The sequence below is a fragment of the Phocoena phocoena genome, chromosome 9, assembly GCF_963924675.1.
Source record: "Phocoena phocoena chromosome 9, mPhoPho1.1, whole genome shotgun sequence".
Classification (NCBI taxonomy): domain Eukaryota; kingdom Metazoa; phylum Chordata; class Mammalia; order Artiodactyla; family Phocoenidae; genus Phocoena; species Phocoena phocoena.
The window spans coordinates 30913620-30927677 of record NC_089227.1 but is presented as its reverse complement, the minus strand read 5'-3'; the positions used below and the strand labels follow the sequence as shown (position 1 = coordinate 30927677).

At 42.4% G+C, this 14058-nt stretch overlaps 1 protein-coding gene across 1 annotated transcript in view; it reads left to right on the top strand.

The window, feature by feature from the left end:
• Positions 1 to 474: 474 nt before the first annotated feature.
• KLHL7 (kelch like family member 7) overlaps positions 475 to 14058 on the top strand; it is a 62244-nt gene continuing 48660 nt past the window's right edge. The window contains exon 1 of the mRNA XM_065883690.1: positions 475 to 594. Coding sequence (XP_065739762.1) covers positions 475 to 594 — 120 coding nt within the window. The remainder of the gene's footprint in view (positions 595 to 14058) is intronic.

The following is a 14058-nucleotide window of genomic DNA, read 5'->3' as shown; positions in this document are numbered from 1 at the left end:
CCACGTAATCCAATTGTGTAAAATCTGTCTTGGGCAAAGGGAACGGCACGTGCATCCTCGAACCACCTTGAAATGAAAACTCAGTCTGTGCGGGAAGGACGCAGGGCGCCAAGCGCAAGAGGGCGCCCTCGCCTAGCGCCGCTCGGAACGGCGCGCCGCTGTGACGCGTAGGCTTCGCCCCCTGCTCCCTTCATAGCGCCCCCGCCCCCTTGAGCGAAGTGCGCAGACTCCTCCTCCGGGCTCTGCTTCAGCAGGAGACGCAGGCGAGTTGCAGGCATCGTCTCCCCGCGTGCTTCTGCGGGTGGCTGCCGGGCCTTGTCCTACCGCAGTGGCCGCGCCGCGCTGTTCGGGAGTAGGGCGCTGCAGCCGTGGTCCCGGCCTCGGTGTTTGGTAAAGAGAAGCCCCAGCGTGCCGGGAGCGTGCAACCCCTCGCCCGGCCCGGCGAGCCCCGGGCGTGAACCGCGTTGACGGAGGATGGCAGCCTCCGGGGTGGAGAAGAGCAGCAAGAAGAAGACCGAGAAGAAACTTGCTGCTCGAGAGGAAGCTAAACTGTTGGCGGGCTTCATGGGCGTCATGAATAACATGCGGAAACAGGTACCGCCTCTGTGGGAGTGACCGACGGCGTCGGGGAGGTGGTCTGGGACTCGGGCCCCTGTCAGCCGCGGCTGAAACCCGCGCCCTGGGGATCGCGACCCTCTTCTTCCTCTGTCCTCGCCCTTCCTTGCATTTTCGCACGCCAGCGAAGCCGCTGTCGGTGGAGGGTCGCGTTAAACAGTTCTCGAGCAAAAGTGCCTCGTCGTCCGTCGATGCTGTGGCTCCTGACTCCTATGGGGCCCCGTGGGCCGGCATTCGGCGTCGGGTATCGGTTGTATAACAGCTGTGCCCTAGTTATCTCTTTGTGAGGCGAGGAGCCCTCCATTGGCCAGCCGTTTTAAGGTGTCGTGAGATCTCGGGCGAAGAACCCCACTGGCATAGCCCAAACCGAAGCCCCCCAAAGAAGGGAGAAGCATTGCTCGCCTGACATCAGCTCCTCTAAAATAAGGATCCCCGCCCCCCTTCTGTGTTACCAGGGTGGAGCTAGTAGAAGACAAATCCTCCTGTACGTGTTAATTTAGAGCAGAAATAGTCGTGGATAAATACCGTGCCGCCTTTTAAGGGCACCGTGCGCCTCTGTTAAGAGGAGTTCTTTGTTCTTTGATGTGTGGCGTATTAGTGAAAGTCTTCAGCACGTCGGCGAAAGGTGGGTTCTGAAAAGAATGGGTTTTAACGCCAGAGTATGTAGACTAGAGAATCTATTTGTTTTTAAATTCCATAGCATCTTATACCAGTAGGCGTAGAAAAGTCACTTGGTTATTTTCTCGTCCTGGAAGCTTTATTTCTAGAAACATACATCCAGGAAGATTTGTGGGAATGTTTGTTTTGTGACCGTGTTTTTCATGACAAAAGCAGGACATGAGTATAAGTAACTGCAAAACCTAGTTTGCTCATCGGGTGGTGCTGGAACCACACAACCCAGATTGGGACTGGAACCTACAGGCAGGGACTCGAACCCACCGTCTTTTAATTGAGATCACACACCTGGTCTCAGGACTTTAATGAAGCTCAGGTGCTTTTTTTGTTTGGGGTTTTTTTTTTTTTGGCTGCGCAGTGTGGCTTGTGGGATCTTAGTTCCCCGACCAGGGATTGAACCTGCGCCCTCGGCAGTGAAAGCGCAGAGCCCTAACCACTGGGCCGCCAGGGAGTTCCCAAAGCTCAGGTAGTTTATGTCTCATGGCAGAAGAAATTCAGTGAAAAACAAGGTGATAGGTAAGAAGTGGATTTATTTATAGAGATACACATTCCACAGACAGAATGCAGTCTGTCTCAAAAGGCGAGAATGGCCTTGGGAGAAACACACTTCACAGACGGGTGCGGGCCATCTCAGAAGGCAAGAGGCCCCAAGATGTGGGGTGGTTCGTTTTTGTGGGCTGCGTAATTTCATAGACTAATGAGTGGGAGGATTATTCCAACTATTTTGGGGGGAAGAGGCGGAGATTTCCAGGAACTGGGCCACCACCCATTTTTTGGCCTTTTATGGTTAACCTCAGAGCAGTCAGGGCAGTGATGGGTGTGTCATTTAGCATATGCTAATACATCGCAGTGAGCGTGTAATGAGGACGAAGGTGCACTGGAAGTCAGATCTTTCCACCATTTTGGACCTAGTTGGTTCTAACCAGTTTTTGTCATGTTCTATGGCTGTGTCATTCTTTTAAAGGTTGTGCCCTGCCCCCTTTCCTCCTGTTTCAGTTCTGATGGGTCTATGGACAACAGTAGAGGAATTTAAGAGTTTTATGAAGATGTTAACTTTGGTTTCTTTAGGCAGACTCTGCTGGGGTCTTGTCTTTGTTCATCAGCTCCTGACATTGTGCATGAATGCAGTAGATATTTGTGGGAGTGCCTTTATGTCTTGCCTGGTCTTTGGGTTGAAGTAGCTGTGAATGCCTGAATTCAATATTTTACGTAACTTTCATGTATCTATTTCCATATATACCTTCATGTTCCTTTTCTGTGAACCTTTCTTACATTTAGGACACCACTGACTTTGCATTGCCGGTGCATTTAACTAGTGCCTGCCTCTGAAAGGTAATTGCATCGCAGTTCACCAGTGCCCACATTTGTTTCCAACAACCCTCCCACTCCCCCAAATATGTGTTTTCATACACAGACTATAGCATTGTAAAGCATTGCCTCATTTCCTGCGTAGATGGGGTGCAACTGGGTTGCAGCATCAGATGTTGAGGAGGAGGGGATTGTCTGAGACTGTATGTTTAGCTTTTGGGGTTTAAAAATTGATTCATATCCATTTCTTAGACTTAGCTTTAAACAATATTAGCATCTACTTATTTACTGTTAAAACAGAAATAAAGTTACTGAAATACCAGGTTTCTGTTACTGAGTAGGAAGGGGAAAATGGATGCTGGGTGAGACATCAGGAATTTCTTCGACAGTGGTTAACTGGCCTTAATCTGCCAGTTTCTCCTTTTGTCATTGGCTTTGCTTGTTATTCAGACCGTTCTCCAGTAACACTTTTACCAAATTCTTGGAATCCTGCATCTTTTGTAAGATGGGCAGCTTCACTTTGCAGTTGATTTACATTATTCATGTATTGTTCTGTTTAACATAACACTGAAGAGGCGCACCAAGAATGACTGACAAGGGCAGTTGATGGGAAGTGGCAGAAATAGAAGCTGGTCTGAGCCAGAGGAGGAATGTTTGAGTGAGGACCAGTTTTAAAAATGTTCTTCTATGGTGAATACTTTTGTGTTATTACTATTTTTGCTTTCCCTTATGATCTCATTACTTTGGGGATCAGGATAATGAGTGCCTGGATGACAAGGGCCCCCAGAAACATCCCGATACAAATTTAAGAACACTGTGAAATTAGAATTCCTGAATCCCAATTCCTGCTCTATCATTAATTAGTTTTGTGATATTAGAAAAAGATATAGGTCGTTTTATGCCTCTGTAGCATTGCAGCCAGTCTATACGTAGTGGTGAAAGGGGGTTCTGCTGGGCCCGCAGCCTCAGCTTCCCGTGGAGCCTTTTCCTCCATTATCCCTTCAGTCATTTCCAGCCTTTTGTTTTTAAGTAAACTTTACAGTGAAGTATAGGATTCACGAAAGGATCCAAGTCATAAATGTGCAGCGCAAAGAATTATTGCAAAACGAACGCACCCGCTCCAAGTGAAAGAGCTTGGCTAGTACGCCAGAAAGTCTCCACCTAATGCCCTTCTCAGTTGCTACCCCCTCAGAGGTAGTCACTATTCTAATTTCTACTACCATAGATTTTTTTGTCCTGTTTTTGAATTTGTATACATGGAATCATACAGTATATACTTGCGTGTCTTGCTTTCTTAAAGCTAGCATTTATTTTTGAATAATTTTATTTTTTTATACAGCAGGTTCTTATTAGTCATCCATTTTATACATATTACTGTATAGATGTCAATCCCAATCTCCCAGTTCATCCCAACACCACCACCACCCCCGCCACTTTCCCGCCTTGATGTCCAAGTCTAGAAACTGTCATAGAGTGAAGTAAATCAGAAAGAGAAAAACAAATATCGTATATTAACGCACATATGTGGAACCTAGAAAAATGGTACAGATGAACCGGTTTGCAGGGCAGAAATAGAGACACAGATGTAGAGAACAAACTTATGGACACTAAAGCTAGCATTTTGTTTGTGAGATTTATCTATATTGTTGTGTGGTGTTCTAGTCCATCTTCGTTGTATGTAATATCCCATTGTATGAATACACCACAATTTATCCATTCTATCATGTACTATTAAAAGTAGTACTACTTTGAATATTTTTGTACATTTTGTACATGACTTTTGATGTGTACATGTATGCATTTCTGCATTTTTGTTGGGAAATACCCAAGCGTGGAGCTGTTGAGTCATAGGTTAGGCTACATTCAGCTTTAATAGATCCTGTGGTACAGTTTCCAAAGTTGTGCCAGTTCATACTTTGGCCAGCTCTGTATGAGAGAGGCTTTTGCTCTACATCTTTGCTAACACTTGGTATTGTCAGCCTTTATAACATTAGCCATTCTAGTGGACGTATAGTGGCATCTTATTTAATTTGGTTGAGCACCTTTTCATTCATTTTTCCAACTTTTTTTTAGATTAATGTTATTATCTGTTACACTAGAAAGGGGCTTTAAAAAGCAGGGCAGGGTCACAGTCACTCTTGCAGGTACCCAGTGCTGTTGCTTTTGTGTTAATGAAGTCCAGAATACCCTTAACAATTGAGAGATGTTTTGAGAACTTTCTGAGTACCACTGCAGTTCACAGTTTCCTCAGGTTAAATGAATTAAAACATAATTAGAATTTGAAAGCTTATGTTAAAGCCCCATTGAGAGTTAAGTGAGAGAACCACAAAGCTGATTTGAGGATTGGATGCTGGGCAGTCACCTGGGCTCACTTACTAACTAAAATGACTCAGCTTCTGTATACTCACCTCTCCAAGACTGTCAATTACTACATGTCATTAATCTTTAGGGTCTCTTGTGAATAATCTAAACCCTCTGCATTAAATCCTCAATAACAGAAACACTTCTCGAGCACTTATTCTGTACCAGCCATTCTCCAAAGTGTTTTATATGATTGTCTCATTTAATTTTCATAACAACTCCCATTGACAACTCCCATTATCCAGACCTTCCTATTCTTAACTCTCTTCTATTTTCTCTTTTTGTCTGTCCAGTTTAGGAGATATATCTCTCTCTTCACTCTCTTTTCAATGTCCTAAGCTTTCTTGGCCCTCAGTCCTTTTTTTACATCCTTTGGGCAAAAAGCATTGATGACTGTTTACCTTCTTTGTGCAACGCTTCTAAGCACAGCTGAAGAATATCCCATTACTGGGCAGTCCTCTGCCAGGTGAGTCCTAACTTCAGCTGGGCTGGCAGTACTACTGGTGAGCAGTTCTACTTACTATTTATTTTACTGGTTTCCTCTAACCCAAGCCCTTACTCTGTATCCTCACTTTCAGTACATCATCCCTCTTTTGACGTCACAAATAAATAGAAGTGATTAGTCTGGAACTATCTAACTTTTAACTTTCCACCACCAAATCTATAAACCTGTTTTGGCACTTTTTAAAAATTCTGCTACAATGGATAAAGCCATTTAAAGCCAGTACTTTCACCTGGGCTTTGACTTTCTCAGTACTAGTGTAGTCAGAAAAGTTACACCATTGGTTATTCTTTCTTTGATAGGCATCTTTAACTTCTCCTTCTCTGCTGGATTCTAGCCATCAGCATTTAGGCATGTTTTAACCTCTCTAGCTTTTAAACCAACAAACAAACTTAGTCTCAGTATTTCCCTGTAAATAATATCCCTCTCCCCCTTGTTAAAACCAAAAGGTGGGTAGAATCACTGCCTCTTGGCTCACTGTTTTATCTATTCCCCTATTTCAGTTTGGCTTTCTAACTTATCCATTTAGGTGAATACTTGTTGAGAACCCATTGTGTGAGACCTACTTACCATCAAATGGCATGTACAAGAGACTGATAAAAGGCCAGTGTGACTGGAGCACAGAATATAAGGGGAGGATGGTGCAAGATGAAATTGGAGAAGTAGCTAAAGATCTGCCTGTGTATAGCCTCATAAGTCAAGTTAGGGGGTTTTGCTTTTATTCTAAAACCCTTTCAAATATATATGTGTATGAGAGGAGGAATAGGTGTATCCGTTTTTCTTTTGAAAAAGACGATTGACTGCTCTATGGTGAATGAATTAGCTCTCAGAGTAGATGCTGGCAGACCAAACAGGAAGTTGTTACAGTAGCGCAGTGAGATGGTCCTTTGGACTAAGGTGATAGCAGTAACAGCAGTATCAATAAAGAAAAGATGATATATTCAAGAGATTTAGGAGGTAAGATCAACAGGACTTAGTGATGGTAACGATATGTGGTTGTGATGACTAAATTAGAAAAGCAAATTAAGATAACTTAAAACAGAACCTGATAATGAGTAAGCTCTCAATAAATGTTGGCTATTTTTGCTGTTGTTGTGATGGTGGTGGTTGATTGGATGCTGAGGGGTTCTGTACAAGATGTCATTTATGACCTCCAGGGTTCTGAAATGCATAACTAGATGGATGGTGACACAGTTCTCTGAGAGAGGAGATACTGGAAATGGATCAAGGCTTTGAGGAAAGGATTATAGTTTGTGTTTTAGATAGTTTAGTGTGCAGTGCCCCTGAGACATTAAGGTATCTGATGAGTTGACAGGTCTGGAGAGTTGTGGGTTAAAAGTATAAAGTTTTGAGTTATCTGCATATAGAAGATAGACTTGATTGAAGCTGTGGAGAGTTAAGAATCTAGGACAAAGGCTGGGTAGGGAATGAGCTTGTAAAGAAGACAAAAAAGTAATGGCCAGAAGAGTAGGAGGAAAATGAGAGTTTTGAGAATCGGAGAAGAAATTGTTTCAGAAGGGAGATGACAAATTTTGAAGCCTAAGAGAAGTCAGAGTAAGATTAGAGCTAGAAATGTTCAGAGGATGTAGCCACAAAGAGGGGCTTATTGACTGTGATGAGAGTTGTTTTGATGGGGAGATGATGGAAGTCAGATTAGTGTGAGTAGGATATGAGAAAATTGAGACAGTTCATTTGAGATTTGGCCCTGAAGAGAGTGAGGGAATCAAATAAAGGCTTTTTAAATGGAAGATGTATGTGTAAACTAGTAGGAAGAATTCATTTGAAATGGCGAGGTTTAATATATGTGAAACAGAATGGGTGATTGATAGATGATTCCTGAGATGAAGTCCAAAAGTAAAGGTGAGTAATCTCCTGTGGGAGGAGGATGGTTCCTCTTCCATAGGAGTGGGAAGGAGTACATAGGAGTGGTAGGTACATAGGTGGGTGTGTTTGGAATCAAGAGAATGAAGGAGTTCCTATCTAGAGGCTTTTGTTTTCTCTGTAAAGTAGGAGATGAGATCATCTGCTAAAATGAAGGAGGAAGAAGATGAAGCTGGAGGTTGAGGAAAGTTGTTTTTGTGAAGAATAGAAATGGTATGATGGCTGGCAGTGTGGTTTTGTTTCGTTGCTGTTTTGGCCGCGCCACGTGGTGTGTGGGATCTTAGTTACCCAACCAACCAGGGATCAAACCCATACCCCCTGTAGGAGTCCTAACCACTGGACCGCCAGCAAATTCCCACTATATAAGTCGTCGTCGTCGTCTTTTTGTTTTTTTGCCACACCGCACAGCTTGTGGGATCTTAGTTCCCTGACCAGGGATTGACAGCAGTATTTTTTGAGGTTAATTATCATGAACTTATAATGAATATTTATCCTTAACTTGGCCTTCAGAGCCCTGTCATAAAGGTTCTATGAGTCGCTTCCCTTCCTACTCATGCCTCTGTTCTTTTTTTTCTTTTTTAAGATTTTTTCGTGTGGACCATTTTTAAAGTCTTTATTGAATTTGTTACAGTACTGCTTCTGTTTTATGTTTATGGGGTTTTTTTTGGCCCCGAGGCATGTGGGATCTTAGCTTCCCCGACCAGGGATTGAACCCGCACCCTCTGCATTGGAAGGCAAAGTCTTAACCCCCAGTGAAGTCCCTCAGTTCTTACTTTAAAAGCCACTTCTTCCCTGAATGTCCTAGATTATGTCAAGCCCCTCTATTACATATACTCTTACAGAACTCTATTCCTTTCTTTCATGCATTTATCAGCTCTATAAAGGCAATAAACACTATTTAGTTTATTACATGTCTTTGCTACTAGGCTGTAAGCTGCATGAGGGCAGGGACTGTGTTTGGCTTATTCAGCTATATTGCCAACATCTACTACATAGGTGCTCAAATATTTGTTAATACAATAGTTGATATCATATGTATGGTTGATAACACCTAGAGGATGAGTGGACAGAGGATCTGGGTAGCATCAACATTTTAAAGGATAGGCAGAAAAGTGCATTGGAGATTAAGGTGTGGGAGGAAGAAAGACAGCAGGGAATAATGTCATTGAAACCAAGATTAAGTTACAAAGGAGAGCCAGGCAGGAGTGTCCAATGCTCTAGGGAGGTCAAAAAAGAGATTGTCCAGTGGATTTGAAAATTGGTGGTTTTAGCAAGTAAGGTTTTAATGGAATGGGGGGGGGGAAGCAAATTTTAGAGGACAAAGCAGGGACAGAGTGGGGAGTATATGGAGAGGAAACTGCCCGCTTTGTGGCCCAAGCTTTCCCAGATGGTATCAATGTTCTGCTAAACTCTGTAGTATCTAGTGCATACTATCATCATGACACCATATGTGTGTTGAATAAATGAGTACAGAAGCACATCTTAAGAGAGACATGATTGTATTAAAATTACCTTCTGAGAAGAAGGGGGACAGTCAAGATTTGGGAGATGCCAGAACCAGGGTAGCCCCAAAAGCCTCTGTCCTTTTTCTAGGACACTGCCTTAATTGCACCTCAGCTCTGACTACTTGCAGTCTGTTTCTCTTTCAGAATTTCAGATCTTGGAGAGAGAGGATCTGATAGACAGTAGTTTGGGTTAAATGTTAATCCTGTGAATAAATTATCGTAAGCAGAATAGGGCCGTGTAGCACAAACATGATCTTGAAAGGCCCATGTATTGAGGCCATTTCCTGAGAAGGAGGAATTGTAAGTCAGATGGCTACTCCAGTTGGCATCTACTGCAAAGATTCATATTAGTAAAACCACTGATAAATTTTTTAGTACATAATATAGCATATAATTTAGTTACATTCTGTTGAGCTGTCAAAAAATGTGGTTGATTAACGTTTAAGAGAGACACTGTTAAGAATAGGCCATCTTAAAGATGTTTTAAAAAAAAAAAGAATATGCCATCTTATTTCAGGTTAGCTTACTGGAAAATGGTGTGCCAGGATTAAATGAGTTCTGCCTTAGACCTTCTCTTTGAGTTGCAATTAAATTGGATCACAATTTAATATTACACCAAGCTATTACTGTGAAAAATTATTTTAAAATGGTTTTGTGTCTTCTGTAAAACTTCTTTTAGCAATTTTGCCTTTAGTCACTCATTGCTTTAGGAAGCAGTGTGCTATAGTGGAAATAACATGCACGTTGGATTCAAACAGATTTCTGGTTTTGAATTCTGCTCTGTCTTACTAATTGTGTGACGTTGAGCAGGTCGATTCTTCAGCCTTTTATGTTCTTCTGTGCACAATGATCATATCATTACTGAACCTACCTTACTGATGTTGGGACTAATGAGAGAAAGAATGTGAACACTCTTGATAAACTATCCAGTGTTACACAGATATTGTTGGTATTGTTATTATCACAGTGAATCTGCTGGGATTCTTGGTTACCAGCAACAGAAACCGTTCTGTCTTAAGTAAAAGTAATTTATTGCAAGGGTATCGGGAACTTAATGCCATTCACCGTAGGCTGGAAGATGAGCAGTCCTGGCAGACAAGCCCAGGGATTCTTTGGTAGCTAGGCTGCAGAAACCCTGGAGTCAAGGTTACAATGCAGGAACAGTCTTGACGACTTGCTGGTGCCACCATAAAGACTTCCCGTCGTCCCACAACACACCGCCCCATCTTTCTGTCATTCACCCAAGATTCAAAATCCTGGAAGTAGGTATCTAATTGGTTGGCCTTAGATTGTTTGCCAGATTAGGGCTCTGCTAAGGAGTGAATAGAAGAATTATCTGATTCCATAACGAGAGGCAGGCTCTGAGAATTGCCCTCTCCCCAAGATAGTTCATAATGAACATTTTTTCCAGAAATGAGAGTTCGGGGTTCTAGGAGGCAGGGGAAATTGGATGCTAGATTGCCAGAATCCACAAATATCCACTCTGACCTATACCTTAGGTTGTCCAATGCAAACATGCATGCTCTTATTCTGTCCTATAATTTTTCTTTTCTTTTTCTTTTTTTTTTGCGGTACGCGGGCCTCTCACTGCTGTGGCTTCTCCCGCTGCGGAGCACAGGCTCTGGACGCGCAGGCTCAGCGGCCATGGCTCACGGGCCCAGCCGCTACGTGGCACGCGGGATCCTCCCGGACCGGGGCACGAACCCGCGTCCCCTGCATTGGCAGGCAGACTCTCAACCACTGCACCACCGGGGAAGCCCTGTCCTATAATTTTTTTAAAAATTATATATATATATATCACCAATTTTTTCACTTACCATATCTAACTCCAGGATCACTTGGTGATATCCATTCCTTCTATAGGCATTTTAAGACCATAAGGGTATATGTAATAATAGACTCTTTATATGATCGTGGAGGGGAAAGGAAACTAGTTAAAACTTAGGTAAATATAAAAGCAAAGATGAAAATTAAAGTATAAGCCACATTCATTGTTTATTATTTGTTCATTGTTGTGTTTGTGACTTCTTCCTTCACTGGCTATTCCTATTCTTTGTCTTTAGCCAACCCCTTAAGGTTCTTTATCTGATGGGGTGACCAGGTCTTTTATTCCTAGGTATCTTGAACCTTTGGTCTTGCCTGTATAGGGTTACTTTAGTCTTACATTAACATTTACCACTGCAGTTGGCAGTACTAGTGTTGGGTCTGGGATTTGATTTTATGCTACTTAAAAGCCGATTAGTTAGCCTGTTGCTGTTTAATGGATGCTGGCAGAAGACATGAGACTCCTAGGTCAGAGAGAACAGACTTGATTGTTCACAGCATCACCAGCATCAGCATGTATGCATCAGTTCCCCTTGCCCCACAAGTACTATGAGGGTGACATGGTGGGACCCAGATGGATGTTAGGGTTTGTGTTGCAGCTAAGGAATAAACAATAAGGAATCTGCCACTTTTATAGCAAATGATAGGCAGGCTTGCTGTTTATCCTATGGCCGCTTTCTGCCAACAAAACCCTGAGAAATGATGGCCTGGGTAAAAAGTGGTAGAGCCTTGCATTCTTGGCATGTCCAGGAAGATATGCAGGAACTCGAGACCCATAGATACTTCCCAACAACCAGGAGGTATCCAAGGGGGTCCCCGAGTTCCAGTCATCTTCTGTCCCATGGAGGAAGAGCAACAACTTTTTTCTTGGTGGCCAGGATCAGGTGCCTACCCAAATGTAATAACTTTTTACCCAGTGGCATGAGGAGGCCAAAATGGCCAGGTCACAGTCTTAACTGTCAATTCTGTGGAAATGTTGTTATACCTCTTGATTAAATGATTCCTCTTTTGGGTCCCCAAGTCTCTAAACTGCTAGCAGAACCCACCTCCAGAAAGACTAATTGCTGAGATAAGAAACAAAATTTTTGTAAATGAATCCTTAAGCATATTAGTGAGGGGAGCCTCTTCCATGCCTTGGTTGCCAGGCTAGTTCTGGCTAGAACCCATTCTATCTATACAAATTAAGTGAAACCACTTAATTTGTATAGATAGAATAAAAATGGATTGAAAATGGATTCAGCTGCTTAAAGAAAAAGGTTTGAAGACCACTGATCTGAGGCTTTTCCCTGAAAAGAGAATAAACTGTGTGTGTCTTTCTGTGTCTAAGCGGTGTTGAGAACAGAGGATTTGCAGGGGTGCTCTTAAGCAAAGCCTCATCTTCCAACTTAATTTACTAGAAAAGTACTGCATATAGGGGATTGCCAGGTAGTTGCCCATCTGTCAATAGGGTGTTCTATTATGTCTCAGTTGGCTATTGATCTTTGCATAAACTCCCTGAGTTGAGAATCTCAAGAGCTGAATGGTAGAATTCCAGCACCAAATCCCCTCACAAAAGTTGGCTGGACAAAGTACTGTGAGTTCAAATTCCCAGGTTTGCTTTGTCTTTTAGTTATTCTGTTTTCTTACTGGCACAGGGAGTGCTTTGTTCTATCTTAAAGGCTGACAAGGCAGCCTCTATCAATGACTGTTCCTTTTTGTAGCCTCTGAAGAACAGTTGAAGAGGTTATTTAAATTTTTACTCCAGAAAGCTCTGGAATGGGTTGATACCTCTTAAGTTAACTCCAGACTGGAAGGTCATTTCCATTTCTCATCTTAAATTTTTCTCAGCCAAGATGTCATTCATAGCTCTCCGGATTGTCTGCAGTGAACCAAATGACAGCACTCCATCTAATTCCATACTAGCAACAGAAAATTCCCCAAATTTGTCTGTTATGAACCCTCATTATTAAATTCCCACATCTGTAATCTCCCTGTAAATTAAAATTAAAGCAATTGAAAGGCAAAAGGCTGCTCTCCCTGGTTTCTTAAACTCCTCAGTCTCAGCCAGAAGGCATTCACTTAAGTGTTTGGGTCAAGTCAGGGTAACTTCTTCAGCAGCTTCAGCGTAGGCTGTCTTCCATTGGAATAGATTGTTAGTTTAGCACCTCCAAAGCTGAACGTCTCCAATTTCAAGGTAGTTTGCGTCACATGTTTTCAGTATGTCAAAGGGTCTCTGGGACTTTTAAGATTAGTATAGTGTCACCCCCACCCCTACAAACCTGAAAAGATACAAGCACATCTACTCTCTCTACAGTAAATAGTGCGTATGTTGACACATTATTATACAGTCCTAACCCACCTTATTGTTCCCAGCCGAAAACAGATAGAAACTTCGTTTCTGGAGGAACAGGGTTCTCAAAGTAAGAAAATCTTGGCTTTTGGTTTTGACAGCTTGCCAGTCTGTGTCAGCTCTCTGTAATTGATAGACCCTAAGTAAGACTAAACTCAGCTGGGAGGAATCACTTATCAAGAGGCCAATAGAGACACTATGTTTACTGGATAGGGAAGGAATTTCACATATGCATAATAATGTTTCATTGGCATATGATATATTGTTTCTCATGGGCAAAGTGTTAGGTATTTGCCAGGGGGATTTCTCAGCTGCTCAGTCTCTTAGAGTTTCTTTTTTCCCCTTGTCCATCCTGCATGTTTAAAGATTAATTTTCCTTTCTTTTTTGAACCCTGTGGTCCTGGCAGAAATGATTGAGTTTTGTCTAGTGACAAACTCTTCCCTCCCTTTTGGGAGGAGAGTGATCCACATTTGTAACAGGCAGTTGTGCAGAGCACAGTTTGTGGCCTTGAATTCTCTACAGTTGTAATCCTCCTGGTTGTTCTGCACCTTTGTGTCCTCATTAGAAGCCTCACCTCCTGTGAAATTCCTTATATATATATACATGTATATATTTAAAATATATTGAAGTATAGTTAATTTACAATGTTGTGTTAGTTTCAAGTGTACAGCAAAGTGATTCCGTTTCTTTATATACATTAATCCTATCTCTTGGAAGAGCCTTTCCTCTATTCCCCTCCATTTGTCTCAGCTGGAGTGTGACCTTTAACAGATTCCTCTAAGGCCTGTGGCCTTTTACAGTGCGCTCCTCAAAACCTTGCCTTTCTTCATTTTTTGTTTTCCAGGCCTTGGAAACTTGGTGGTAGCAGACACATTCCTTTCTGTTACCTATTTGTGTCAAAATGGGCTGTGTCTTTGTGTCTCTTCCTTCCAGACAGCCCCAGCTGAGTTATTAACCTGTTTTTAAATTGAATACTTTCCTATCCTGTAGAGCTAACATTGTTTAGATCAAATGCCTCTTTTCCTTTTCTTTTTGGGCCCAGATGTTTTGCTAACCT